The 28,000-nt window shown below is 39.4% G+C and overlaps 1 protein-coding gene across 1 annotated transcript; it reads left to right on the forward strand.

The window, feature by feature from the left end:
- The first annotated feature begins 474 nt into the window (after window positions 1–474).
- Window positions 475–24,110, forward strand: LOC308322792 (DNA-directed RNA polymerase II subunit RPB2). Its single transcript, XM_080774245.1, has 25 exons — window positions 475–638; window positions 1,268–1,340; window positions 2,469–2,619; window positions 3,098–3,210; window positions 4,264–4,483; window positions 5,298–5,456; window positions 5,863–6,027; window positions 6,206–6,402; window positions 7,002–7,121; window positions 7,303–7,489; window positions 7,751–7,894; window positions 8,327–8,466; window positions 8,943–9,054; window positions 9,306–9,460; window positions 17,599–17,797; window positions 18,291–18,459; window positions 18,563–18,659; window positions 18,799–18,893; window positions 19,306–19,556; window positions 19,685–19,774; window positions 20,310–20,417; window positions 21,578–21,691; window positions 21,847–22,007; window positions 22,308–22,503; window positions 23,626–24,110. The coding sequence occupies exons 1-25, from the start codon at window positions 611–613 to the stop codon at window positions 23,713–23,715; spliced, it is 3,534 nt and encodes a 1,177-aa protein (XP_080630371.1). The 5' UTR covers window positions 475–610; the 3' UTR covers window positions 23,716–24,110.
- Window positions 24,111–28,000: the final 3,890 nt, after the last annotated feature.

Genomic DNA, 28,000 nt, shown 5'->3' on the forward strand with positions numbered 1-28,000 from the left:
CAATTTGATTAGCTACATAAAATATTATACTCTGTGTTCTCTCAAAACAAATTAAAAACCAAAAAGTTTTTAATGAAATCAAAGAAAGTTGCTTGAGACATTTCTTATATCTTGACAATTATCTTGACAATCATCCACAATGAACAGTAACCTAACTCAGTGCGGTTTGCACTTGCAGTGTTCATAATCCTGGAGCGCCATCTTGTGGTGGGGATAACGATTGCATGGAACAAACTGCCAGATCAGATTGCTAAAGAAGAAGAAGAAGAAGAAGAAAAAATAAATATTACATACGGTAGTCATATTTGTCAGGTGAAACAAACGCCAGAATCTACTGTCTACAGGACACAAAGCCACACAGACTGTCTTCAAGAAACTACCGGTACTTCCAAGACCGTTGAAGTCACGTGGTCATGTTGTAGTCCTTCAGGTCAAAGTGGAACCGGAAGTCACGTGTTTCTGTTGTGTAGTCCTTCAGTTCAGAGTGGCTCCGAGGATAGCTAGCAGCATGCTAGTGTAACGTATAGACAGAAGACAACGTTTCGCGTGCGTTCTCGAATTAAAACATTCCTTTTTGGACTCATTGGAGTTCAAACACCGTGTTTTAACAATGGCGGACATGTATGACCAGGACGAAGGTAAGAAGCTGATGTTTGAACTTGAGACGTTGTTTTTTCCTAACAGACAGTCTCTAAACGCTACTGGCGCGCTCTTGAACAACTGTATATACATTTAAAATCTCTTCTTACGTGATTAACTGGTCTAATTATATTACCAATTATAATAACTGCAACACAACTGCTATGTAAACATGGGCGGTGTCGTCATTTATTGGCTATCTAGCCATTGTTTTTGTGTGCGCAGATTTGTTGTGTTGCATTCACTTTGTTTTAGCCTTCAGCGTTTACATGGATTCTGCTAACATTACTTTTGAGTGGCGTTTTATAATGTTGTGATTTCTATGGTATTATTCCGTGCAATCGAAGTATGTGCAGTATCTATCTATTCTATTGTTATGATGAATTGAACGTGGTTCAATTCATCATAACAGTGTAATGCTTTATGGTGTCGTCCACAGTTGTACTTGAAATGTAGCCTACTGTAATTCTCCAAACTGTTAATACATTCTTCAATCAATTAATTTCGCATTTACCTGCTCTGCTCTTAAGCGTGATGAAGTTGTAATAACAACGCATACGTTGTAAAGGACTTGTTGACATTATTATTTATTATTGTGATGTTAATTGTTGCCATTACTGTACTCCAGACATCCAGTATGATGAAGACGAGGACGAAATTACCCCCGATCTGTGGCAGGAGGCCTGCTGGATTGTCATTAGGTAACGTTATACTGTCATAACCAGTATATGTTATATATAGTACAAGACGTTATGATGTCAATTGTTTTAAATAAGTTGCCAGATAATTTCACTGTTCTTCCACGCCACACAACACACACACACACACAAAACCTAGTCTTATATTCAAGCCAACAGGGTATATATTATATATTTTTACATGAACCACTTGAACCCTAGCATATACTGAGTAGAACTTTAGCCAAATATAGCTGCTTTACAAGTGGTTTGGTGTATGTAGAGGGAAATAAGAACAGGCTAAGTACTTTATTAGTATTGACGGTTTAGGTGGTTAAAATGTCTGAAAATAACATTTATGTGAATCCAACATAAACTCACGACAATGCTGTCACACAAGTCTACAAAGCTATGAAAACGTTTAATCTGCAACACAAATTTATACAATATGTATGTAGTGGGGGTCCCTGCTGAGCGGTTTCGGATGTTATTCCCCGTATTTAATGTCCGTAATCAGCCGTTATCAACACCATTCAATGCAGCCAGTATGGACGTTTCCAGCCACGTAATTCCCATAACCTCATATCAGTCTTAACCGTACAGTAAGTCAGTTTCACAATGTTTTCGCTTTGGCTGCAATAATTTCACTTCCGCATTTCCTAGTCGCCTACTCTCCATACTGGCTCCATTGAATGGTCTTGATAATTAGAACACACTGGTGATTATAGGTAACCTGACGCTGCCAGATGAGGGCGGTATTGGGGAAACATATTCCCCAACACAACACTCATCTGGGATCTCTGACGGAGTTGAGCTGAGTCAGATCTGCTTCGTACCGAACCAATCAGCGTGAGCTAAAGGCGGGATATGTGCAAAAGCGGATGTGACGGTATATAGGCACGTCGATATGATTGGTTGTGTTTGCACGCCCACACGGTGATAGACAGACGCTCCCATCCAATCATCTACCATGTATCTTGAAAAAAAGGAACAGCCCCGTCATTGAATTTGCTTCCGCGATCCCAGATCCAAATAAGCTGTGAAACAAATTTGTGTAGCAAGCTTTTTGGATCTGGCAGCGTCAGGTTAGATTATAGGTTGATAACATTCAAAGCGGGCGCCCTGCTTCATCTGTCTGGTTGCTGTTTTCAGCTCCTATTTTGATGAGAAAGGTCTGGTGCGTCAACAACTGGACTCATTTGATGAGTTCATCCAGATGTCGGTCCAGAGGATCGTGGAAGACGCTCCGCCCATTGACCTGCAGGCTGAGGCCCAACACACCTCTGGAGAGGTGGAGGAACCGGTGGGTGGAGACTGGAGACATGTGTTACTGCTAATAACGGTGCACAAACATTAGTATCGGCCCGGCAGCAAATGTATGTCCTTCTGGCAAATTCGGTTGTTTGATCTAATTTGGAGGTGCTCCGAACATTCTCCCCTTCCTCCCCACACACAGGAACAGTGATAAAGTGGGTTTGGACATAATCATTTTGGAAATATTCAAATTTTGTCTCTACAGAGAAAGCTTGTTGTTATAATCAAATAGTTTGTTTCTTTTGTGTCTACCTACTTACTTAAATATAAGTAAGTAGTGTTTCAGCTTTCTCTAGTTTTTTTTTGTTTATTGACAATGTTTACATGCACAGAAAATACACATAATTAATTATACACCACCATCAAAAGGATAAATGCAAGTAAAACGGCTTATTTCCGTTGCAGTCCCTTCTCTACATATAAAGTCTGGTATAACTAAAAGTTTGTTGCTCTTTGTCTCTCTATAGCCTCGCTACCTGTTAAAGTTTGAACAGATCTATTTGTCCAAACCAACTCACTGGGAGAGAGACGGTGCACCATCTCCCATGATGCCCAATGAAGCTCGACTACGCAACCTCACGTATGTTTAATACCTACCGTGGCGTCATGCGTCTATTCCCTTTTTAGAAATGCCTCTAGTCTCCACTTGCAATATACAAGACTACAAACTCTTGTTTATCAGTAGAGCAACATTTCTTTTAACATTTCTTTGTCTAATTTGTTCTCGATCAGAATTGTATCTCTTACTTTGGTGTCACTGGCACTGCTGATTACAAAAGGCTATTATTGAAAATAGGCTTCTATATTTAGTTATAAAGCTACATTTATGCTTTTAGCTCTCTTCCTTCCTTGCTCAGGAATAGTTTGTCAGATGAATTCACTTATACAACTGTGGGACCAACACATAATTATAAAAATTACATTATTTATTTTGTGTGTTAAAGCTCTATATTCTGATAGTAATCATTGTTATACAGCAGTGGTTTTCAACCAGTGGTCCGGGGACCGCCAGTGATCCTTGAGGGTGTCCCAGGTGGTCCCCAGCTTAATGACGGAGAGTTGGTAACCCAATGGACCCTTATAGATCTTTAACTCTTGAGAAACCATTTGGTTTCATTTTATGCTCTCAACAGTTAAATTATTGTTATACATCTGCATTATCGGTAGTTAATTTACAAGAAGTCTACCCAATTGGAGAATGCAGAATAATTGTTATTTTGATCCAACATTTGCCGTATCCAAGGACAAGAAAAAAGTCTAGGGTCTGAGAGGCTAAATCTCATCAAATGGTGGTCCGTGGAAAACCACTGTTATATAGTATTTGGTCAGTAACACGTGTCCCTGTCACTCCAGCTCAAAACAGAAAATACATTTCAGGTCGGGATACCATTTTTATCCAATCGGGGGAGAGAACTAGCTGAAGCTGATGAATGGGTTCTCTCTCCTGGGGAGACCACTGTTACAGAACAAACCTCTCTACAGAAATGATTACTATCACAATAGACCGCTTTAACCTTTTAACATATCGCTTACAGCACCTTTAATTGTTACTTGAAATGTCCTATCTGTGGCTGTATGTAGACAGCAATTCAATATTTGTCTTTAACATACTGTAATGAATTGTTTATTACAGGTACTCTGCCCCGCTGTATGTAGACATAACTAAAACCATCATCAAAGAAGGTGAAGACCAGCTTCAAACTCAACACCAGAAGACCTTCATCGGTAAAATACCCATCATGCTTCGCTCCACCTACTGCCTACTGAGTGGCCTGACGGACCGTGATCTCTGTGAGCTGAACGAGTGTCCGTTGGACCCTGGAGGTTACTTCATCATCAATGGCTCAGAGAAGGTAACTCGACCTCACAGGTTCAATTCCCAGTGTGTACAGTCACAGTGTTATAGGTACGCATGTCCCAACTGTGTGCTTTCTATGTCAGCTGATTACTTCTCAGTGACTCTTCTCGATGCATTCAGGGATGCACGCATTGGCCAAGACGATCTGCTGCAATTCAAACCATTAAGACAAGGGAAAGCATCTGTGCCATTTTAAAATTGACTTAAACTTTTGCTATTTAAAAATAGTGGAAATTTGTGCAAATCTTTGAATATATAACGGTATATACTTTTTTTTAAGCGTACATATTTACTAGAGTTGTACCGATACTGGTATCGGTTACTCGGGCCGATACCACCCTCAAGTACTCGGTACTCGGAACCGGCCCCGATACTCTGACCCGATTACCAAAACATTCAATTCACACTAGTTAGAACAAGATGTTTTATTTATTGCTAATAAGCAAAATAAAGAACAGTTTGGAATTTGATATTTTTTCAAAATCGTTTCAGGATATTATTATTGTGGTAATTGAACATTACAATATCATTATTGTAATGTTATCAGTTTGGAATTTGATATTTTTTCAAAATCGTTTCAGGATATTATTATTGTGGTAATTGAACATTACAATATCATTTTAAGTACAAAACATGACAATGAAATTAAATTGGAGAAAAAATGGTAAAATAAGTGGTTACTCAACTACTAGTAACATAATAGTTTGAAAACTTTAGAAACATTTAGAAGACATTGTTTAGAATCAGATCTTCAGGTCTTAATGGGTGAATCATTTCAGTTTTTTTATTTATTTTTTTGTTGTGTCTAGGTGCTGATTGCCCAGGAGAAGATGGCCACCAACACGGTGTACGTGTTTGCTAAAAAGGACAGTAAATATGCGTACACCGGAGAGTGCCGCTCCTGTCTAGAGAACTCCTCCAGACCCACCAGCTCCATCTGGGTCAGCATGATGGCCAGAGGAGGACAGGTACTCTCTACGCATCACTTACAACAATGGTTCTGTTAAACATAAATAGCGTTGATTGTGACAGCAACATTTGATTTTAGTTTTTGCCATAGTCTTTGGAATTAAACTGAATTTAGTTTTAGTCATATTTTAGTCATCTGAAATGTTTTTGTGTTAGTGTAATTTTAGTCGACTAAGTATCACAACATTTTAGTCAACTAAAGGTACAGTTGATTTAGTCGACTAGAATGTATTTTGGCGGGCCTTGATGGCGTCGTAATGGCTGATCAGTACCGGCTTTGTTTGAACATCCTGTTCGAAGCAGCCCCAGAAATTGGTAGCTCAAAATCAAATAATTAAAAACCCTGAGATGTACTAGCTGCAGTATATTTATGTTTGTGCATATTTCTGTGTGGTCGATCACCAGGGTGTGAAGAAGAGTGCTATTGGCCAGAGGATCGTCTCAACCCTTCCTTACATCAGACAGGAAGTCCCCATCATCATCGTGTTTCGAGCGCTGGGCTTTGTGTCCGACAGAGACATCCTGGAACACATCATCTATGACTTTGATGACCCGGAGATGATGGAAATGGTAAAATATCTGCCCTGTGCTGCGTTGTAATGTTGTAAAACAGTGGCTCTCAAACTATTTCATGTCAAGGACCCCCAAAATTAGCCTGCGGACACCCCCATTTGAAAATATATGCCAAAGAAGAGACAATTTGTACGGTTCTAGCAGTGATTCTCAACCTTTTTCATTTAATTATTAGGTGAAACCCTCCCTGGACGAGGCCTTTGTGATCCAGGAACAGAACGTGGCTCTGAACTTCATCGGGTCGAGAGGAGCCAAGCCTGGTGTTACGAAGGAGAGGAGGATCAAATACGCCAAAGAGGTTCTACAGAAGGAGGTCCTGCCACACGTTGGAGTCAGTGACTTCTGTGAGACAAAGAAGGCTTATTTTCTAGGGTAAGAAACAAGAAAGGAAGTGGTGGGCCTGGGCCGTGGCTCAGTGGTCCTGGGCCGTGGCTCAGCGGTCCTGGGCCGTGGCTCAGCGGTCCTGGGCCGTGGCTCAGCGGTCCTGGGCCGTGGCTCAGCGGTCCTGGGCCGTGGCTCAGCGGTCCTGGGCCGTGGCTCAGCGGTCCAGGCACCTTGGCTGGTAACCCAGTCCGGCAGTGTGCCGCGGGTTCTGGTACTCCAGATCCCGACGGCCTTTACTGCATGTCACACCCCCATCTCTCTCCCCATTTCCAGTCAGCCTACTGTCTATCCCTCCATAAAAAAAAATAAAGGCACAAAAAACATCTAAAGAAAAAGTGGTGGTATAGACCAGGTGTTCCCAAACTTTTTTGGACCAGGTACCCCTTTTGGGGTAGATATTTTTCCAGGTACCCCCTCATCCTCGCAACACGGATAACAATATATTTACAACCACAAGCAGTGTTTCCTGCAGGAAAAAGCTTTGGCATGGTGCTGGGCACAGGCCGCAATTTTGATTAATTAATTAATTTAATTAAGGAGTTAAGGACCTCAGTATTGATGTTAATGTTTAATATTGTTTTATGAAGGTACATGGTACACAGACTCCTCCTGGCTGCTCTGGGCAGAAGAGAACTGGATGACAGAGATCACTATGGCAACAAGAGGCTGGATCTGGCTGGACCGCTATTGGCTTTCCTCTTCAGAGGGTGAGACTTATTTTATGTCTGTCAACATAATGTCCCGACAAAACACCTTATCAAAATGAATAATATTTTATTCCGACTGCCTTCAGTGGCAAAAGTATTGTTCTTTATTATGTAATAAGACCTGAGCATCATGGTTTATTTAATAATTATTTATATTGATTTTTGTTTTGTTTTTATCTAGTATGTTTAAGAACCTGCTGAAGGAAATCAGGATTTATGCCCAGAAGTTCATTGACAGAGGAAAAGACTTCAACCTGGAATTGGCCATCAAAACCAGAATCATCTCTGATGGTCTGAAGTATTCTCTGGCTACTGGCAACTGGGGAGATGTCAAGAAAGCTCACCAGGCCAGAGCTGGAGTGTCCCAGGTCAGAAAACCTTAAAAACCGTAATGTTAATTACCCTGCATACAGTGAATGTGTGAAAGGGTATTATAATCACTCCTATTTTTCGCTGTTGGGAATGTTGGGAATTTGTGGAACATTTCACATATAATGGTGACATGCCCAAAATGAAAGTGGTTACTTCTCGTACAGCTAGTGTCGTGTCACACTCCGCCTCCCTCCACCCTGTCTCAATTCATTAATCTGTTATATTTTTATATGTAATTAATATTCTATTATTTTAAGGTGTTGAACCGGCTCACCTTTGCTTCCACCCTCTCCCATCTTCGGAGAGTCAACTCCCCTATTGGCCGAGACGGAAAACTGGCCAAACCACGTCAGCTCCACAACACACTGTGGGGAATGGTGTGTCCGGCTGAGACCCCTGAGGTGAGCCTTACGCACAGCTACACCAGTATAGTACGCAACTACATTTAAACTTAAATCTGCAACAGTGGTTCTCAAACATTTTCTTGTCAAGGACCCCCAAATGAATATACACTTGGCCACAGACACCCATTTGAAAAGAGTTGGTGCCAAGGATTCCCAATAAAGATAAAGATTTGTCAAAACAAAAGAAAACTGAAATGGCAGATCTACAAACTAACATCTTCTAGATCTGCTATTTTTGAATAGTCGGAAGTTTGAATTTGGGGGCTTATGTGTTAAAACTGTTCTCATTGTCCTTGGGACCCCCTGAAGCCCCTCAAGGACTAAAGACTTCACTTTGAGTACCAGAAATGTACAACACAAACCAGTGAAACCACAAAAACGCGGAAAAGGAGAAGGTGCTTAAATATATATTTTTCCTGTGGACTGTAGGGACATGCTGTAGGCCTTGTGAAGAATCTAGCTCTGATGGCCTACATCTCAGTAGGATCTCAGCCATCTCCCATCCTGGAGTTCTTAGAGGAGTGGAGCATGGAGAACCTTGAGGAAATATCGCCTGCTGCTATCGCTGAGTATGGCCCTGTCTGTCTACTTCAAAGTCGTTCTTTGATTTTTCTAAAATAGCAGACCTACAAGGTCATAGCGCGCTATGACCTTGAAGATCTGCTATCTTTCAATAGCTAAAGCAAAACATAATGCTAACACCAAAAGGGGTTCCCGCCCAAAATGGGTTAAGCAGCCTGTAATGACGTTAACGTTTTTAACTGATCGTTGCCAACAGATTGTTTTTTTGTTGATCTCATGTTGATTTGTTAGCTCTGCATCATTACAAATGAAGGTCTACCTCGATACAATGATCTCTAAAGGTTGAATGAATGTCCAACAATGTTAATTTAGCTATGGTAGTGGAACCAAGTGGACCCATACAATCTCAAGAGTTGAATTTACACGACAGACAAGAAAACATATTTTCTTGTTTCTCGTCTAGTTAATGCTTTAATAGTATTCTGTGTGTTTCTAACGATATGAAATGTTTCCCCGTCTCCAGTGCGACCAAGATCTTTGTGAATGGATGTTGGGTTGGCATCCATAAAGACCCAGAGCAGTTGATGAACACACTGAGGAAACTGAGAAGGCAAATGGACATCATTGTGTCTGAGGTAAAACACCAGCTATATCCTGGCCTATAATATAAACCAGAAGGCACTGTAATAGGAGGCATATCTATTATCTAAGGTTACATCATCATTAATATTATTGCTGTATACTTTCACTACGGAGAGAGATGAGGTTGTGCCTCTGTATACAAAGTCACCCCCTGTTGGTCTACTACAGTACTGTCCTTAATGATTTAATAATGACATTAAGATTTAAGAATCAATTATAAATACTAATTATAATACATTTGTAGGTGTCTATGATCAGAGACATCAGAGAAAGGGAGATCAGGATCTATACAGACGCTGGTAGGATCTGTCGCCCCCTGTTGATCGTGGAGAAACAGAAACTGTTGCTGAAGAGACGTCACATCGATCAACTGAAAGAGAGAGAGTACAACAACTACAGGTAAGTTGACCATTAAATGGTAAACGGTGCATTTATATAGCGCTTTGATCCAACTCGCTTTACATAGATTGTGCATCACATTCACCCATTCATACACCGATGAACACCAACCTTCACATTGGGAGCAATTAGGGGTTCAGAGTCTTGCTCAGGGACACTTTGACACCAACTCTGGGGGAGCCCGGGATCGAACTGGGAACCTCGTGGTACCCATCTGGCTGCTCTACCGGCCACTCTACCGGAAACTCTAGTTACTCTACCCCTGAGCCACTCCTGCCCAATTAACTGTTGCACACTTATTAAGTCCAAACCACACCAATGGGTTGCCATGCAACTCCTTCCCTTGCAACCGTTTGGTTGTGAGTAGATGCATGGCGACCAAGTCACCCTTTGGACAAAAATCCTCTCTCTCCACCCACTACCATTGAAATAACATGTTTTTCAGTTGCTTCATAAGTTCATATTGATATTCTGTGCACTCAATTCTTTGTGTCAGTAAAAAGGAACATCACAGCTGCAGCATGGTGACACAGCATGGGCACCATTTCAATTAGGGTATATGATCCTGTCGGGAGCGGATGATATCGTTACGTCATGTTGTGGGCAGCAGGGCGGCAACTTCCTTTGCTACAGGCTACGAGAGATTTTATTGTTCCTGACTTGACATGACGTAACGATATCATCCGCTCCCGACCGGATCACACAGACTTTTGAAACAGAGGCTTTCCTCCGAGGTGGTGGAAAGCCTGGTGAGGCGAGGTTAGGGCGGAACAAGGCAGAAAGAGCCTGCTGGTTAGTCAGTCAGGGACCAATCAGAAAGCTGACAAAGGGTGAATTGGTGTGGTTTAGGCCAGTGGTTCCCAAAGTGGGGTCCGGGGACCCCCAGGGGTACCTGAGGGAGTTCCAGGGGGGACGCATCTATTTTGTTCATGTTCATAAAGTGCTAAAGTGTTTAAAGCAGTGGTTCCCAAACTCTTTCATGTCAAGGACCCCCAAATTGACACTACTTAGCCCGTGGACCCCCATTTGAAAAGATATGCCAGGGACCCCCATAAGAGAAGACGTCTACATTTAGACGTCTTTTCAATCCCATTCAATCCCATTTTTAGACACACGTCTAATAGCCGGCTATTGCTCAGTAGGATGGTCAAAAATGATGAAAAACGAGGATTCAAATTTTCTTCAAAAAATCAAAAAACATGGGCTATAACCCATCGTTTTTTTCATTTTTTTAAAAATCCTCAAAAATGATGAAAAACGGCGTGCCATAGTATGCCGTACGATATGGGCTATAGCCCACGGTCCAAAATGATGAGAAACGAGGCTAACTTTTTTTTTCAAAATTTCAAAAAACATGGGCTATAACCCATCGTTTTTTTCATTTTTTCATTTTTTTCAAATCCTCAAAAATGATGAAAAACGGCGTGCCATAGTATGCCGTACGATATGGGCTATAGCCCACGGTCCAAAATGATGAGAAACGAGGCTAACTTTTTTTTCCAAAATTTCAAAAAACATGGGCTATAACCCATCGTTTTTTTCATTTTTTCATTTTTTTCAAATCCTCAAAAATGATGAAAAACGGCGTGCCATAGTATGCCGTACGATATGGCCTATAGCCCATGGTCCAAAATGATGAGAAACGAGGATAACCTTTTTTTTTTTCAAAATTTCAAAAAACATGGGCTATAACCCATCGTTTTTGTCATTTCGTCATTTTTTTCAAATCCTCAAAAATGATGAAAAACGGCGTGCTATAGTATGCCGTACGATATGGGCTATAGCCCATGGTCCAAAATGATGAAAAACGAGGGTAATTATTTTTTCTAAAAGTCTAAAAATAGACGTCTAAAACACGTCTAATAGCCGGCTATTGCTCAGTAGGATGGTCAAAAATGGGCTATAACCCATCGTTTTTTTAATTTTTTTCAAATCCTCAAAAATGATGAAAAACGGCGTGCCATAGTATGCCGTACGATATGGGCTATAGCCCACGGTCCAAAATGATGAGAAACGAGGCTAACTTTTTTTTTCAAAATTTCAAAAAACATGGGCTATAACCCATCGTTTTTTTCATTTTTTCATTTTTTTCAAATCCTCAAGTGTTGTCTAAAACACGTCTAAAAATAGACGTGTTTTAGACGTCTATTTTTAGACGTTTTTTATCCCATTTTTAGACACACGTCTAATAGCCGGCTATTGCTCAGTAGGATGGTCAAAAATGATGAAAAACGAGGATTCAAATTTTCTTCAAAAAATCAAAAAACATTGGCTATAACCCATCGTTTTTTTCATTTTTTTTTAAAATCCTCAAAAATGATGAAAAACGGCGTGCCATAGTATGCCGTACGATATGGGCTATAGCCCATGGTCCAAAATGATGAGAAACGAGGATAACTTTTTTTTTCAAAATTTCAAAAAACATGGGCTATAACCCATCGTTTTTGTCATTTCGTCATTTTTTTCAAATCCTCAAAAATGATGAAAAACGGCGTGCCATAGTATGCCGTACGATATGGCCTATAGCCCATGGTCCAAAATGATGAGAAACGAGGATAACTTTTTTTTTCAAAATTTCAAAAAACATGGGCTATAACCCATCGTTTTTTTCATTTTTTTCAAATCCTCAAAAATGATGAAAAACGGCGTGCTATAGTATGCCGTACGATATGGGCTATAGCCCATGGTCCAAAATGATGAAAAACGAGGGTAATTTTTTTTTCTAAAAGTCTAAAAATAGACGTCTAAAACACGTCTAAAAATAGACGTGTTTTAGACGTCTACTTTTAGACGTTTTTTATCCCATTTTTAGACACACGTCTAATAGCCGGCTATTGCTCAGTAGGATGGTCAAAAATGATGAAAAACGAGGATTCAAATTTTCTTCAAAATTAAAAAAAACATGGGCTATAACCCATCGTTTTTTTCCTTTTTTTTCAAATCCTCAAAAATGATGAAAAACGGCGTGCTATAGTATGCCGTACGATATGGGCTATAGCCCATGGTCCAAAATGATGAAAAACGAGGGTAATTTTTTTTTCTAAAAGTCTAAAAATAGACGTGTTTTAGACGTCTATTTTTAGACGTTTTTTATCCCATTTTTAGACACACGTCTAATAGCCGGCTATTGCTCAGTAGGATGGTCAAAAATGATGAAAAACGAGGATTCAAATTTTCTTCAAAAAATCAAAAAACATTGGCTATAACCCATCGTTTTTTTCATTTTTTAAAAATCCTCAAAAATGATGAAAAACGGCGTGCCATAGTATGCCGTACGATATGGGCTATAGCCCACGGTCCAAAATGATGAGAAACGAGGCTAACTTTTTTTTTCAAAATTTCAAAAAACATGGGCTATAACCCATCGTTTTTTTCATTTTTTCATTTTTTTCAAATCCTCAAAAATGATGAAAAACGGCGTGCCATAGTATGCCGTACGATATGGCCTATAGCCCATGGTCCAAAATGATGAGAAACGAGGATAACTTTTTTTTTCAAAATTTCAAAAAACATGGGCTATAACCCATCGTTTTTGTCATTTCGTCATTTTTTTCAAATCCTCAAAAATGATGAAAAACGGCGTGCTATAGTATGCCGTACGATATGGGCTATAGCCCATGGTCCAAAATGATGAAAAACGAGGGTAATTTCTTTTTCTAAAAGTCTAAAAATAGACGTCTAAAACACGTCTAAAAATAGACGTGTTTTAGACGTCTACTTTTAGACGTTTTTTATCCCATTTTTAGACACACGTCTAATAGCCGGCTATTGCTCAGTAGGATGGTCAAAAATGATGAAAAACGAGGATTCAAATTTTCTTCAAAATTTCAAAAAACATGGGCTATAACCCATCGTTTTTTTCATTTTTTCATTTTTTTCAAATCCTCAAAAATGATGAAAAACGGCGTGCCATAGTATGCCGTACGATATGGCCTATAGCCCATGGTCCAAAATGATGAGAAACGAGGATAACCTTTTTTTTTTTCAAAATTTCAAAAAACATGGGCTATAACCCATCGTTTTTGTCATTTCGTCATTTTTTTCAAATCCTCAAAAATGATGAAAAACGGCGTGCTATAGTATGCCGTACGATATGGGCTATAGCCCATGGTCCAAAATGATGAAAAACGAGGGTAATTATTTTTTCTAAAAGTCTAAAAATAGACGTCTAAAACACGTCTAATAGCCGGCTATTGCTCAGTAGGATGGTCAAAAATGGGCTATAACCCATCGTTTTTTTAATTTTTTTCAAATCCTCAAAAATGATGAAAAACGGCGTGCCATAGTATGCCGTACGATATGGGCTATAGCCCACGGTCCAAAATGATGAGAAACGAGGCTAACTTTTTTTTTCAAAATTTCAAAAAACATGGGCTATAACCCATCGTTTTTTTCATTTTTTCATTTTTTTCAAATCCTCAAGTGTTGTCTAAAACACGTCTAAAAATAGACGTGTTTTAGACGTCTATTTTTAGACGTTTTTTATCCCATTTTTAGACACACGTCTAATAGCCGGCTATTGCTCAGTAGGATGGTCAAAAATGATGAAAAACGAGGATTCAAATTTTCTTCAAAAAATCAAAAAACATTGGCTATAACCCATCGTTTTTTTCATTTTTTTAAAATCCTCAAAAATGATGAAAAACGGCGTGCCATAGTATGCCGTACGATATGGGCTATAGCCCATGGTCCAAAATGATGAGAAACGAGGATAACTTTTTTTTTCAAAATTTCAAAAAACATGGGCTATAACCCATCGTTTTTGTCATTTCGTCATTTTTTTCAAATCCTCAAAAATGATGAAAAACGGCGTGCCATAGTATGCCGTACGATATGGCCTATAGCCCATGGTCCAAAATGATGAGAAACGAGGATAACTTTTTTTTTCAAAATTTCAAAAAACATGGGCTATAACCCATCGTTTTTTTCATTTTTTTCAAATCCTCAAAAATGATGAAAAACGGCGTGCTATAGTATGCCGTACGATATGGGCTATAGCCCATGGTCCAAAATGATGAAAAACGAGGGTAATTTTTTTTTCTAAAAGTCTAAAAATAGACGTCTAAAACACGTCTAAAAATAGACGTGTTTTAGACGTCTACTTTTAGACGTTTTTTATCCCATTTTTAGACACACGTCTAATAGCCGGCTATTGCTCAGTAGGATGGTCAAAAATGATGAAAAACGAGGATTCAAATTTTCTTCAAAATTAAAAAAAACATGGGCTATAACCCATCGTTTTTTTCCTTTTTTTTCAAATCCTCAAAAATGATGAAAAACGGCGTGCTATAGTATGCCGTACGATATGGGCTATAGCCCATGGTCCAAAATGATGAAAAACGAGGGTAATTTTTTTTTCTAAAAGTCTAAAAATAGACGTGTTTTAGACGTCTATTTTTAGACGTTTTTTATCCCATTTTTAGACACACGTCTAATAGCCGGCTATTGCTCAGTAGGATGGTCAAAAATGATGAAAAACGAGGATTCAAATTTTCTTCAAAAAATCAAAAAACATTGGCTATAACCCATCGTTTTTTTCATTTTTTAAAAATCCTCAAAAATGATGAAAAACGGCGTGCCATAGTATGCCGTACGATATGGGCTATAGCCCACGGTCCAAAATGATGAGAAACGAGGCTAACTTTTTTTTTCAAAATTTCAAAAAACATGGGCTATAACCCATCGTTTTTTTCATTTTTTCATTTTTTTCAAATCCTCAAAAATGATGAAAAACGGCGTGCCATAGTATGCCGTACGATATGGCCTATAGCCCATGGTCCAAAATGATGAGAAACGAGGATAACTTTTTTTTTCAAAATTTCAAAAAACATGGGCTATAACCCATCGTTTTTGTCATTTCGTCATTTTTTTCAAATCCTCAAAAATGATGAAAAACGGCGTGCTATAGTATGCCGTACGATATGGGCTATAGCCCATGGTCCAAAATGATGAAAAACGAGGGTAATTTCTTTTTCTAAAAGTCTAAAAATAGACGTCTAAAACACGTCTAAAAATAGACGTGTTTTAGACGTCTACTTTTAGACGTTTTTTATCCCATTTTTAGACACACGTCTAATAGCCGGCTATTGCTCAGTAGGATGGTCAAAAATGATGAAAAACGAGGATTCAAATTTTCTTCAAAATTTCAAAAAACATGGGCTATAACCCATCGTTTTTTTCATTTTTTCATTTTTTTCAAATCCTCAAAAATGATGAAAAACGGCGTGCCATAGTATGCCGTACGATATGGCCTATAGCCCATGGTCCAAAATGATGAGAAACGAGGATAACTTTTTTTTTCAAAATTTCAAAAAACATGGGCTATAACCCATCGTTTTTTTCATTTTTTCATTTTTTTCAAAAATGATGAAAAACGGCGTGCTATAGTATGCCGTACGATATGGGCTATGTTTTTTGAAATTTTGAAAAAAAAAGTTAGCCTCGTTTCTCATCATTTTGGACCGTGGGCTATAGCCCATATCGTACGGCATACTATGGCACGCCGTTTTTCATCATTTTTGAGGATTTTTAAAAAATGAAAAAAACGATGGGTTATAGCCCATGTTTTTTGATTTTTTGAAGAAAATTTTAATCCTCGTTTTTCATCATTTTTGACCATCCTACTGAGCAATAGCCGGCTATTAGACGTGTGTCTAAAAATGGGATAAAAAACGTCTAAAAATAGACGTCTAAAACACGTCTATTTTTAGACTTTTAGAAAAAAAAATTACCCTCGTTTTTCATCATTTTGGACCATGGGCTATAGCCCATATCGTACTGCATACTATAGCACGCCGTTTTTCATCATTTTTGAGGATTTGAAAAAAATGAAAAAATCGATGGGTTATAGCCCATGTTTTTTGAAATTTTGAAAAAAAAAGTTAGCCTCGTTTCTCATCATTTTGGACCGTAGATTTTTTTTTTTCTAGACGTGTTTTAGACGTCTACATTTTGTTCATGTTCATAAAGTGCTAAAGTGTTTAAAGCTAAATGTAGACGTCTACATTTAGACGTCTACATTTTGTTCATGTTCATAAAGTGCTAAAGTGTTTAAAGCTAAATGTAGACGTCTACATTTAGACGTCTACATTTAGACGTCTACATTTTGTTCATGTTCATAAAGTGCTAAAGTGTTTAAAGCTAAATGTAGACGTCTACATTTAGACGTCTACATTTAGACGTCTACATTTTGTTCATGTTCATAAAGTGCTAAAGTGTTTAAAGCTAAATGTAGACGTCTACATTTAGACGTCTACATTTTGTTCATGTTCATAAAGTGCTAAAGTGTTTAAAGCTAAATGTAGACGTCTACATTTAGACGTCTACATTTAGACGTATACATTTAGACAGTGTCTCCCTGAGTGCCTCCCCAGTGTGCCTCCCGAGTGCCTTCCCAATGCCTCCCCAGTGTGCCCCTGAGTGCCTCCCCAGTGCCTCCCCAGTGTGCCCCCCGAGTGCCTTCCCAGTGACCCCCAGTGTGCCCCTGAGTGCCTCCCCAGTGTCTCCTCCAGTGCCTCCTCAGTGCCTGCCCAGTGTCCCCCCAGTGTCTCCAATAGCAATACAAGAGCAATAATACAAATTAATCTTAATGTATTAATCTTATTAATTAATGAATCTAATTAATTAATCAAAATTGCGGCCTTTGCCCAGCACCATGCCAAAGCTTTTTCCTGCAGGAAACACTGCTTGTGGTTGTAAATATATTGTTATCCGTGTTGCGAGGATGAGAGGGTACCTGGAAAAATATCTACCCCAAAAGGGGTACCTGGTCCAAAAAAGTTTGGGATTTAGGCCATTGAATTGAACCAGTTGAATCACTTGGGTCGACGTGCAACAGGACATGTCACACCGCTGGGAAGAGCGCTAAAACCGCCTCGACCCTTTGGTGTGGTTTGGGCTTTACAATGTGTACTACTAAATAATGTGTTTGTTTGGGCTTTACAACGTGTACTACTAAATAATGTGTTTGTTTGGGCTTTACAACGTGTACTACTAAATAATGTGTTTGTTTGGGCTTTACAACGTGTACTACTAAATAATGTGTTTGTTTGGGCTTTACAACGTGTACTACCAAATAATGTGTTTGTTTGGGCTTTACAACGTGTACTACCAAATAATGTGTGTTGTGATGTGTGCAGTTGGCAGGATCTGGTGGCCAGCGGTGTTGTGGAGTACATTGACACATTGGAGGAGGAGACTGTGATGTTGGCCATGACCCCTGATGACCTCCAGGAGAAAGGTGTAGCCTACTGCTCCACCTACACCCACTGTGAGATCCACCCGTCCATGATCCTGGGAGTCTGCGCTTCCATTATACCCTTCCCTGATCACAACCAGGTGACCTATAATACCCCCTACTACTGCTGCACAACTAATCCAAAAATTATTGCGATCTCCTATGACACCTACTGTATGCAATCTCATTTTGTGAAGAATCGTGCAGAACTAGTTGGCTGTCCAATTCATTTTCTTACTTACTCTTGTGTTCTTGCTACGAGAGTGAGACTTGTACAGCAACTACAGACTAAATATTTTCATATTTTCAAAAAAAAATTAGAATCGTGTGAGAATCGTGATTTCAATTCTTGTGGAGGAAAATTGAGATTCACATTTGAGCAAGAATCGTGCAGCGCTGAACCCTAAAACATACCATCATGTTGAAGATAGCGGATCTACAAGCTCACACACTGACACGTTGTGAGCTTGTAGATCTTCTGTATTAATTTGGAATAGTTCTAAGTCATATTGCCCTGGCCCTACAGTCAGATATGTTGATGTTGTTACATGAGTTTGTTATGTGGTGTTACATTATGATATTTTGTCTGTTTAGTCTCCCAGGAACACATACCAGTCGGCTATGGGGAAACAGGCGATGGGTGTTTACATCACCAACTTCCATGTTCGTATGGACACTTTAGCCCACGTGCTGTATTACCCCCAGAAGCCCCTTGTCACCACCAGATCTATGGAGTACCTCCGCTTCAGAGAACTGCCTGCCGGTACGACATAAAATATGTATACACACGTGACACGTCATGCATGTAATTATATGGCCCATGTTGGTTTTCTTTATTGACTTAATTGACCATCTTGATGTTTCAGGTATCAACTCCATTGTTGCCATTGCGTCATACACCGGTTACAACCAGGAGGATTCTGTCATTATGAACCGCTCGGCTGTTGACCGAGGATTCTTTAGGTTGGATATTTAGCATTTTGCACAAATATGATTATTTTATATGAAATGGTCTTTTAAATGTTTTTGTCATTGTTTTGTAATTGAATGTGTCTGTTGTAAGGGTACAAAGTGATTTGTAAGGTGGTATTTTGTGCTCCAGGTCCGTGTTCTACCGGTCCTACAAGGAACAGGAGTCAAAGAAAGGCTTTGACCAGGAGGAGATTTTTGAGAAACCCACCAGGGAGACGTGCCAGGGTATGTCGTCTGCTGATGTTAAACTTTATCCCTAAACCTAATACCCATCTCTCATGTATGAACCCAGCCATTCATATCTTTATACCTAAACCTAACAACCTATAACCTGCAGCCATTTATAACTTACCCTTAAAGATCTCTAACATGAGGTCTAACAATAAGTTAAACCTAAACTATCTCTAACCATAGCATGTGCATATGTGAGATGATTTGATGCTATAGCTGCGGTTCTTTCTGCACTTCACCCTTTTAAAGTAAAGGCGCTATACACAGTTTACACACAATCACACATAGCTCATGACAGCCATAATCCCACATAAAAAATACACCATGCTACATTACGGCATGAATTTCACCTTACACATTTACTTGGTGGTCAGAGTTAGACTCACCTCTCCTGCTTTTCCCCCAGGCATGAGACATGCCATCTACGACAAGCTAGACGACGACGGGCTGATAGCTCCAGGGGTTCGAGTCTCCGGAGAAGACGTGATCATTGGGAAAACAGTCACCCTGCCGGAGAACGACGACGAACTGGACAGCACCAACCGCCGCTACACCAAGAGAGACTGCAGCACGTTCCTCCGAACCAGCGAGACTGGCATCGTAGACCAGGTCATGGTCACTCTCAACCAGGAGGGATACAAGTTCTGTAAGATCAGGGTGAGTCTTGGCTGACCTATGATGCCTGGAGCCCAAACTCTGAGGCCTAACCATGAATTGGCCCCATCACGTGTTGTCCACTCTGCTGTCTAATGTATTAATGTTTCACTAATGTCTTCTGTTTGCAGGTTCGATCTGTTCGAATTCCACAGATTGGAGACAAGTTTGCCAGTCGACACGGACAAAAGGGAACCTGTGGAATACAGTACAGACAGGAGGTAATACACACCAGAACTATATTATACTACTGAAAAACTGTATATTACTGCTGTAGTACAGATAATCTACAGATAAATTACTTGGTGGACGTAGTGATTAAACCAATCAGTTATAACTACAAAGTGATTTGTGTTCTCACTGCTGTGTGTGAACATCACATAGCAATGAGAAACATTATACTGGGACTTCTTAACACAAAATACTTAACATAACAGTTTATTCCATATTTTGCATATAAGATCAAATTAAATGTGTGCCTTATGTCTGATGGAAGAATGTTTGGATGTCCTAGGAATGAGTTGTGTTTAATGGTGGGCTACAATTCCATTTAACTGAAAACAATTGATTCTGTATGTGAAAGAAATTCAAACGGCAGTCGATTTTATTTGTATTATTCTGTTCAGTCATGAACATCCCTAGTTAAATCGTTTTATTGGCTCTTTAACATTAGTTGCAATAATCAAACCAGAACTAACAAATGACAGGTGTAGTAATAGTAACGGTATTAATCATTCTTTTTGTTGTGTATTTTAGGACATGCCGTTTACATGTGAAGGAATCACTCCTGACATCATCATAAACCCTCACGCCATCCCGTCTCGTATGACGGTCGGCCATTTAATCGAGTGTCTGCAGGGAAAGGTATGATTGACATTTGAATAATTTACTGTGTTCACAAGGTGTTACAGCCAAGTGTTAAGTGCCATACTACTATTTGACCAGGAGATGGGGTCGTTGACCAGTGCCAGCCGCATTTGGAAAAAGGTCAAAGTTCAGCTAGTTGATGTAAACATGGCATGAACCCCCGATGGAAGTCCACCATCTTACTGAGGTCCATATCGGCCACAGTAAGATGGCGAATGGCGATCCGTGTTATTATCATAACTAAGTCAATCTAAGGTGTAATCAAGCGCCGAATATCAAATTTTTTGCATATTTTGAGCCATAATGCATATAGACACGGCTTGTGCGCGTGCACGGGCATGCACATTTGGCGTGAGAATCGTTCGGCGCAAGATAAAACAAATAAAAAATGCTAACGTGATGCTAATCAAGCGGCGATTAACGTGGATTTTACGGCTCTGGCACCGCGGCCAAAGTAAGGACAAGCTCGTCTTAATGTCCCTGGCACTTAAACTGCTTATAGTATAGGTCAGTGGTTCCCAAAGTGGGGTCCGGGGACCCTCAGGGGTCCTTGAGGGAGTTCCAGGGGGTCCCTAGCTAAATGATAGTTTGGAACCAAATGTGAGTCTGTAACTCTGAGAGTGTACAAATGGTCCATTTGTACACTCAAGTTAAATTAACTTCGATTTTACAATACAAATTGGCGGTCCCAGAGATAGAAATGCCATTACATGGGTGTCCGTATTGGGGGTCCCAGAGATAGAAATGCCATTACATGGGTGTCCGTAGACTAATATGAATGTCAAACTGGCTGTCATTGAAATTAAATGGGTTGAGTATCACTGCTAGAGCCGTAAAAGTCTTCTGGTCCCTGGAATATGTTTTCAAATGGGGGTCTGCAGGCTAATTACTGTCAATAAGGTGACAGAATTAGAATAAACCATATATATTAGTATAATGTAGGACAATGGTTCTCAACCTTTTATGGATCAGGGGCACAATTGAAAATCATTCACGGCCTCTTGCATTTTCAGTGCAAATTCCTATATATCACAATGAAAACTAACTTCAAGGGTCCACGAAAACATCAACCACTCCTTGAGAACCACTGGTGTAGTACTGGTAGTATCGTCAACATCACTATTATCAGTATAATAATAATTTGTTTTATATTGTAGGTGTCGGCTAATAAAGGGGAGATTGGCGACGCCACTCCATTTAACGATGCCGTTAATGTCCAGAAAGTTTCCAACCTGCTGTCAGAGTACGGCTATCACCTGAGAGGAAATGAGGTACCGTCTTTTACCTGTTTGTTTTTTGTAATCTGTTTCTAGATTGGTAATAATAAAAATATAGTTATAAATTATGATTTAATTGTCATAATTTTTTTAATCCTTTGCTAGATCAAATACATTGAGATGAATTGATGGTCTCCCTCCCCCTTCAGGTGTTGTATAACGGCTTCACAGGTCGTAAACTGACGTCTCAGATATTCATCGGTCCAACATACTATCAACGTCTCAAACATATGGTGGATGACAAGATCCACTCCAGAGCCAGAGGACCCGTCCAGATCCTCAACAGACAACCAATGGAGGGAAGATCACGGTAAATTACTAAAGGGGGGTCTCTTCCTGTCCACAACCTTCACCAAGTAATGCCAAAACCTCTTAAACCCCAGGGGGGTAAAGGGGGTAAATCCGCAACGGGGAGCGGCGGGGGCAATGGGGCTCAAGAGGTTTTAATAGAACTAATAACTTAACCTATTAATAACAGCCTCAGGCTATAATCTACAAACTATAAGCTTTATATCGTTGCTGTCCGGTTTACAGACAAATCTTCCTGACTGTTTTGTTTCCTGGTGACTGTCCTTCATTTCGCTGACCTTGACCTTTTGTGTTGTCACAGTGACGGAGGCCTTCGGTTCGGGGAGATGGAGCGTGATTGTCAGATCGCTCACGGAGCTGCTCAGTTCCTGAGAGAACGTCTGTTTGAAGCTTCGGATCCGTACCAGGTCCACGTCTGTAACCTGTGTGGTCTGATGGCCATCGCCAACACCAGAACACACACCTATGAATGTAGAGGGTGTCGCAACAAGACACAGGTAAATGCACACACACACACACACACACACACACACACACACACACACACACACAGAAAGATAAAGAGTTTAATATTATAAACATCCACATTAGATGGGGATGCACTTGGCTATGTGAGGGCTGTGCTATCAATTATCCACTGGTACTTGGCTTTGTTCCATGGTAGTAACACCATTCTGCCAGCAGTCTGTTAAATACCGGTAGTCCATTTACAACATTATAAATATCACAGTTAGTCCAGCGTAGGGATGGAGCTCGTACATTTTTTATTGATAACAAGCACCTTATCAATTAGGCTTATCGAGCCGGGTTCTTATCGAGCCCACTATGGTGAATTTTCTATTATTTTGTGGGAAGATGGGAGACGAGAAATTCTGAACAGATATTTTTTTAATCAAATACAGTACATTTCCAACAGACGAAGGCAATTTTTGGCCTTTTTACCAATACAATTATATCAAAGAAAATGTCAACTGGTTAATATGTGTACCGTCACTTTAAAAGTGTCCTTTTGTTTAACCGGACAGCGCTGGTTGGCATGCAGGTATCAATACACTTTTAGACCGACATGTTTGTGCCAGCATGGGCGATTTGAATTATTTGTTTAAACATGACGTCATGGGCCGCTATATGCTCGATAACAGGCTTGAAAAGCCCAAAGCTAATTGATAACAGGTACTCGATAAGCTTGTTATGGGATTTTTTCGGGTATCGGTTAGCGAGCTCCATCCCTATTCCAGCGTCTTCTCCTTCCTCAACTATTGTCCCTGTTCCTGTGATGCAACGGACTAGCCGTTTCAGGCTTGACTGTTCAAATCTATTTAATCTATAGAGGGTATGCACGTGACATCATCAAACCCGGAAGTTATGCAAGAACGCCTACTGAGTGTCAAAAAACTGCTTTCTGGCCTTGACAGCCCATTCATCCGAACAGAAAAGTTGTATTTGATTGTATTAAATGATGTCGACATGATGAACGACATTAAACTCGATTTGCCATTCACTTTATGCATGTGCATATCCTCTATTATTTGTAAAACCCTGTACCTCTGTTGTATTCTATTCTTCTGTGTTCTGCTCGATTTTAGTCTATTCTATAATTATTCTGTTCTGTTGTTTAGATCTCTCTGGTTCGGATGCCATACGCCTGTAAACTTCTGTTCCAGGAGCTGATGTCAATGAGCATCGCTCCACGGATGATGACCAGCTAGGAACACTTAATTTCTCCTGTCTTCCTAGAACTTCATCTTCCTGAAACCTGAAACGATAACTGTTTAAAACCTTTTTTCCACCCTTCCCATTGTCAGTAGTAATTGTGTTAGTTAGTTCACACTATTATCCCAGAAAGCTAATTAAACTTGACACTTTTGTCAAAGATTCCACCTTTTCGAGATATTTTTGTAAGAATGACTGAAAGGTCTTTTTTTGGGGGGGGGGGGACAAAAGAAAGAAAGAAAGAAAGATTTTTTTTTTTTTTTTTTACTTGACCTACTTGAGTTGACAAAGGACAATAAATGATTATCACAAATACAACTAAAGTGTAGAGAACAAAAGCATCCAATTTATTGTTATGTTTGTAAACGTGAATAAACATTCTTGATTGTTTAATATTTGTCTTTGAAATGTAGTGGCGTGAAGTATATCTTAAATGTAAATACTGATGCCATCACGCATATGACTAAAGGGCATTGCAAACGTGAAGCGGGAACACTTCACGTTTGTCTGAGTGATCTTCTTTTTTTTTTAATCCTCGTTTTTCATCCTTTTTTGTCTCGGACGCCATACTATAGCATGCAGTTTCCGTTTTTCATCATTGAGGATTTGAATAAAAAAAGACGAAAATCACCCCAAGATCATGGACTATAGCCCATGGTCTCGGAGCGATTTTCATCTTTTTTTCAAATCCTCGTTTTTCATCCTTTGACCATTTGCTATAGCCCATGGTCTCGGACGGCGTACTATAGCATGCCGTTTTCGGTTTATCATTTTTGAGGATTGAAAAAAAAAAGACGAAAATAACTCTAACTACAAAACATTTAAGTAAAAAGTTCCAGCATGTGTCTCCACAGTAAGCTGAATAATAAAAAGTGTGAATGGAGTTTCTAGGTGAAAGTGCTTTTTTGACGTGCCAATGTCTGCCATTGAGCCCCATTGTAAAATTCTCAAATTTGAAAGCACTATATTTCTAAAACTATGAAACATTTCTGTTATGCACCAGTCTAGGGGGTCTGGTACACAACATAAAATATGACGCTCCCGCCTTCCCCAACTCCCAAGCAGCCACTCAAACAAGGGTTAAGGGTGAATTTCCATTTCCGCAATTTCCATTTCCGCAATTCCCCAATTTCCATTTCTGCAATTTCCGCAATTCCGCAATTCCCATTTCCCCAATTTTTGCAATTTCCAATTTCCGCAATTTCCATTTCCGCAATTAGCATTTCCGCAATTTCCATTTCCGCAATTCCGCAATTTCCCCAATTTCCATTTCTGCAATTTCCGCAATTTCCATTTCCGCAATTCCGCAATTAGCATTTCCGCAATTTCCGCAATTTCCATTTCCGCAATTCCGCAATTAGCATTTCCGCAATTTCGCAATTTCCGCAATTTCCATTTCCGCAATTGCGCAATTTCCGCAATTTCGCAATTTTTCCTCAATTCTTTCCGCAATTTTTCCGCAACACTCCGCAATTTCCGCAATTACCATTTCCGCAATTTCCATTTCCGCAATTCCGCAATTTCCCCAATTTCCATTTCTGCAATTTCCGCAATTTCCGCAATTTCCATTTCCGCAATTCCGCAATTAGCATTTCCGCAATTTCCATTTCCGCAATTTCCGCAATTTCGCAATTTTTCCTCAATTTTTTCCGCAATTTTTCCGCAACACTCCGCAATTTTCCTCAATTTTCACCTTTTTTTCTGCAATTCCGCAATTTCCATTTCCGCAATTTCCGCAATTACCATTTCCGCAATTTCCATTTCCGCAATTCCGCAATTTCCCCAATTTCCATTTCCGCAATTTCCATTTCCGCAATTCCGCAATTAGCATTTCCGCAATTTCCGCAATTCCGCAATTAGCATTTCCGCAATTTCCGCAATTTCCATTTCCGCAATTCCGCAATTTTCAATTTCCGCAATTTCGCAATTTTCCTCAATTTTCACCTTTTTTAAATCCTCAAAAATGATGAAGACTATAACGATGACCTCTGAGACCATGGACCAATGAACCATGTAAATACAACAAATTGAGCAGGGCACTGCAGGGAGTTGCACCCCGTTCCGGTAAACCAGAAGTACGACACCAGTGCCTTAGTTTTTGTGTTGTCATTTACAGGTCCTTTGGTTAAAATGTAAATTTTACATTTTGTAATGATTAACTGTATTCTACGTATTGGACCCTCATCCGGTTGGCCTTTCCATGGTTCGGCGGCGGACAGACAGACAGGCCGGCCCGGGAGAAGAGATTAACATGACACAAACCTTGTGAACGTTTTAATGTGACCATGTCTCTATTACACTTACAGCAGCATATATAGCTTGGATACTTCATGTCCTAATGACGTCACAGACTAGACATCACAATCACTGCCTGCCAGCAGCGGCCTTCAGCGTGCTCTAACACAGCTCCACAGTATGTTACCATTCAGGCAGGCAGTACACCATACATATAAGTACATTGCACGTGACGTATCAGTATCCGAACACAGCACCAAGTATCAGAACACTATAATACAACACATTTCAACAGTAAAGTAATATATAAAGAAGAGAAACACAAAAGTACAAAAATAACATTTTCGAATTACCTGTATTTGCTTTGATTTTTTAAAACTTTCTCTAACCATTATTTGACATTTTTGGCTGTTGGGTAATAATAATAATGGTTGGAAGCTATTTTTCATCGTTTTTGTCATTTCGTCATTTTTTTCAAATCTTCAAAAATGATGAAAAACTGCGCACTATAGTATGCCGTACCATATGGGCTATAGCCCATGGTCCAAAATGATGAGAAACGAGGATCTTTTTTTTTCAAAATTTCAAAAAACATGGGCTATAACCCATCGTTTTTGTCATTTCGTCATTTTTTTCAAATCTTCAAAAATGATGAAAAACTGCGCGCTATAGTATGCCGTACCATATGGGCTATAGCCCATGGTCCAAAATGATGAGAAACGAGGATCTTTTTTTTTCAAATTTTCAAAAAACATGGGCTATAACCCATCGTTTTTGTCATTTCGTCATTTTTTTCAAATCTTCAAAAATGATGAAAAACTGCGCGCTATAGTATGCCGTACGATATGGGCTATAGCCCACCGTCCAAAATGATGAGAAACAAGGCTAACTTTTTTTTTCAAAATTTCAAAAAACATGGGCTATAACCCATCGTTTTTGTCATTTCGTCATTTTTTTCAAATCTTCAAAAATGATGAAAAACTGTGCGCTATAGTATGCTGTACGATTTGGGCTATAGCCCATGGTCCAAAATGATGAGAAACAAGGCTAACTTTTTTTTTCAAAATTTCAAAAAACATGGGCTATAACCCATCGTTTTTGTCATTTCGTCATTTTTTTCAAATCTTCAAAAATGATGAAAAACTGCGCGCTATAGTATGCCGTACGATATGGGCTATAGCCCATGGTCCAAAATGATGAGAAACAAGGCTAACTTTTTTTTTCAAAATTTCAAAACACATGGGCTATAACCCATCGTTTTTGTCATTTCGTCATTTTTTTCAAATCTTCAAAAATGATGAAAAACTGCGCGCTATAGTATGCCGTACGATATGGGCTATAGCCCATGGTCCAAAATGATGAGAAACAAGGCTAACTTTTTTTTTCAAAATTTCAAAAAACATGGGATATTTATAACCCATCGTTTTTGTCATTTCGTCATTTTTTTCAAATCTTCAAAAATGATGAAAAACTGCGCGCTATAGTATGCCGTACGATATGGGCTATAGCCCATGGTCCAAAATGATGAGAAACAAGGCTAACTTTTTTTTTCAAAATTAAAAAAAACATGGGCTATAACCCATCGTTTTTGTCATTTCGTCATTTTTTTCAAATCTTCAAAAATGATGAAAAACTGCGCGCTATAGTATGCCGTACCATATGGGCTATAGCCCATGGTCCAAAATGATGAAAAAACGAGGATCTTTTTTTTTCAAAATTTCAAAAAACATGGGCTATAACCCATCGTTTTTGTCATTTCGTCATTTTTTTCAAATCTTCAAAAATGATGAAAAACTGCGCGCTATAGTATGCCGTACGATATGGGCTATAGCCCATGGTCCAAAATGATGAGAAACAAGGCTAACTTTTTTTTTCAAAATTTAAAAAAACATGGGCTATAACCCATCGTTTTTGTCATTTCGTAATTTTTTTCAAATCTTCAAAAATGATGAAAAACTGCGCGCTATAGTATGCCGTACGATATGGGCTATAGCCCATGGTCCAAAATGATGAGAAACAAGGCTAACTTTTTTTTTCAAAATTTCA

Source organism: Protomyctophum bolini (genome assembly GCF_963924005.1).
Source record: "Protomyctophum bolini genome assembly, chromosome: 10".
Classification (NCBI taxonomy): Eukaryota; Metazoa; Chordata; class Actinopteri; order Myctophiformes; family Myctophidae; genus Protomyctophum; species Protomyctophum bolini.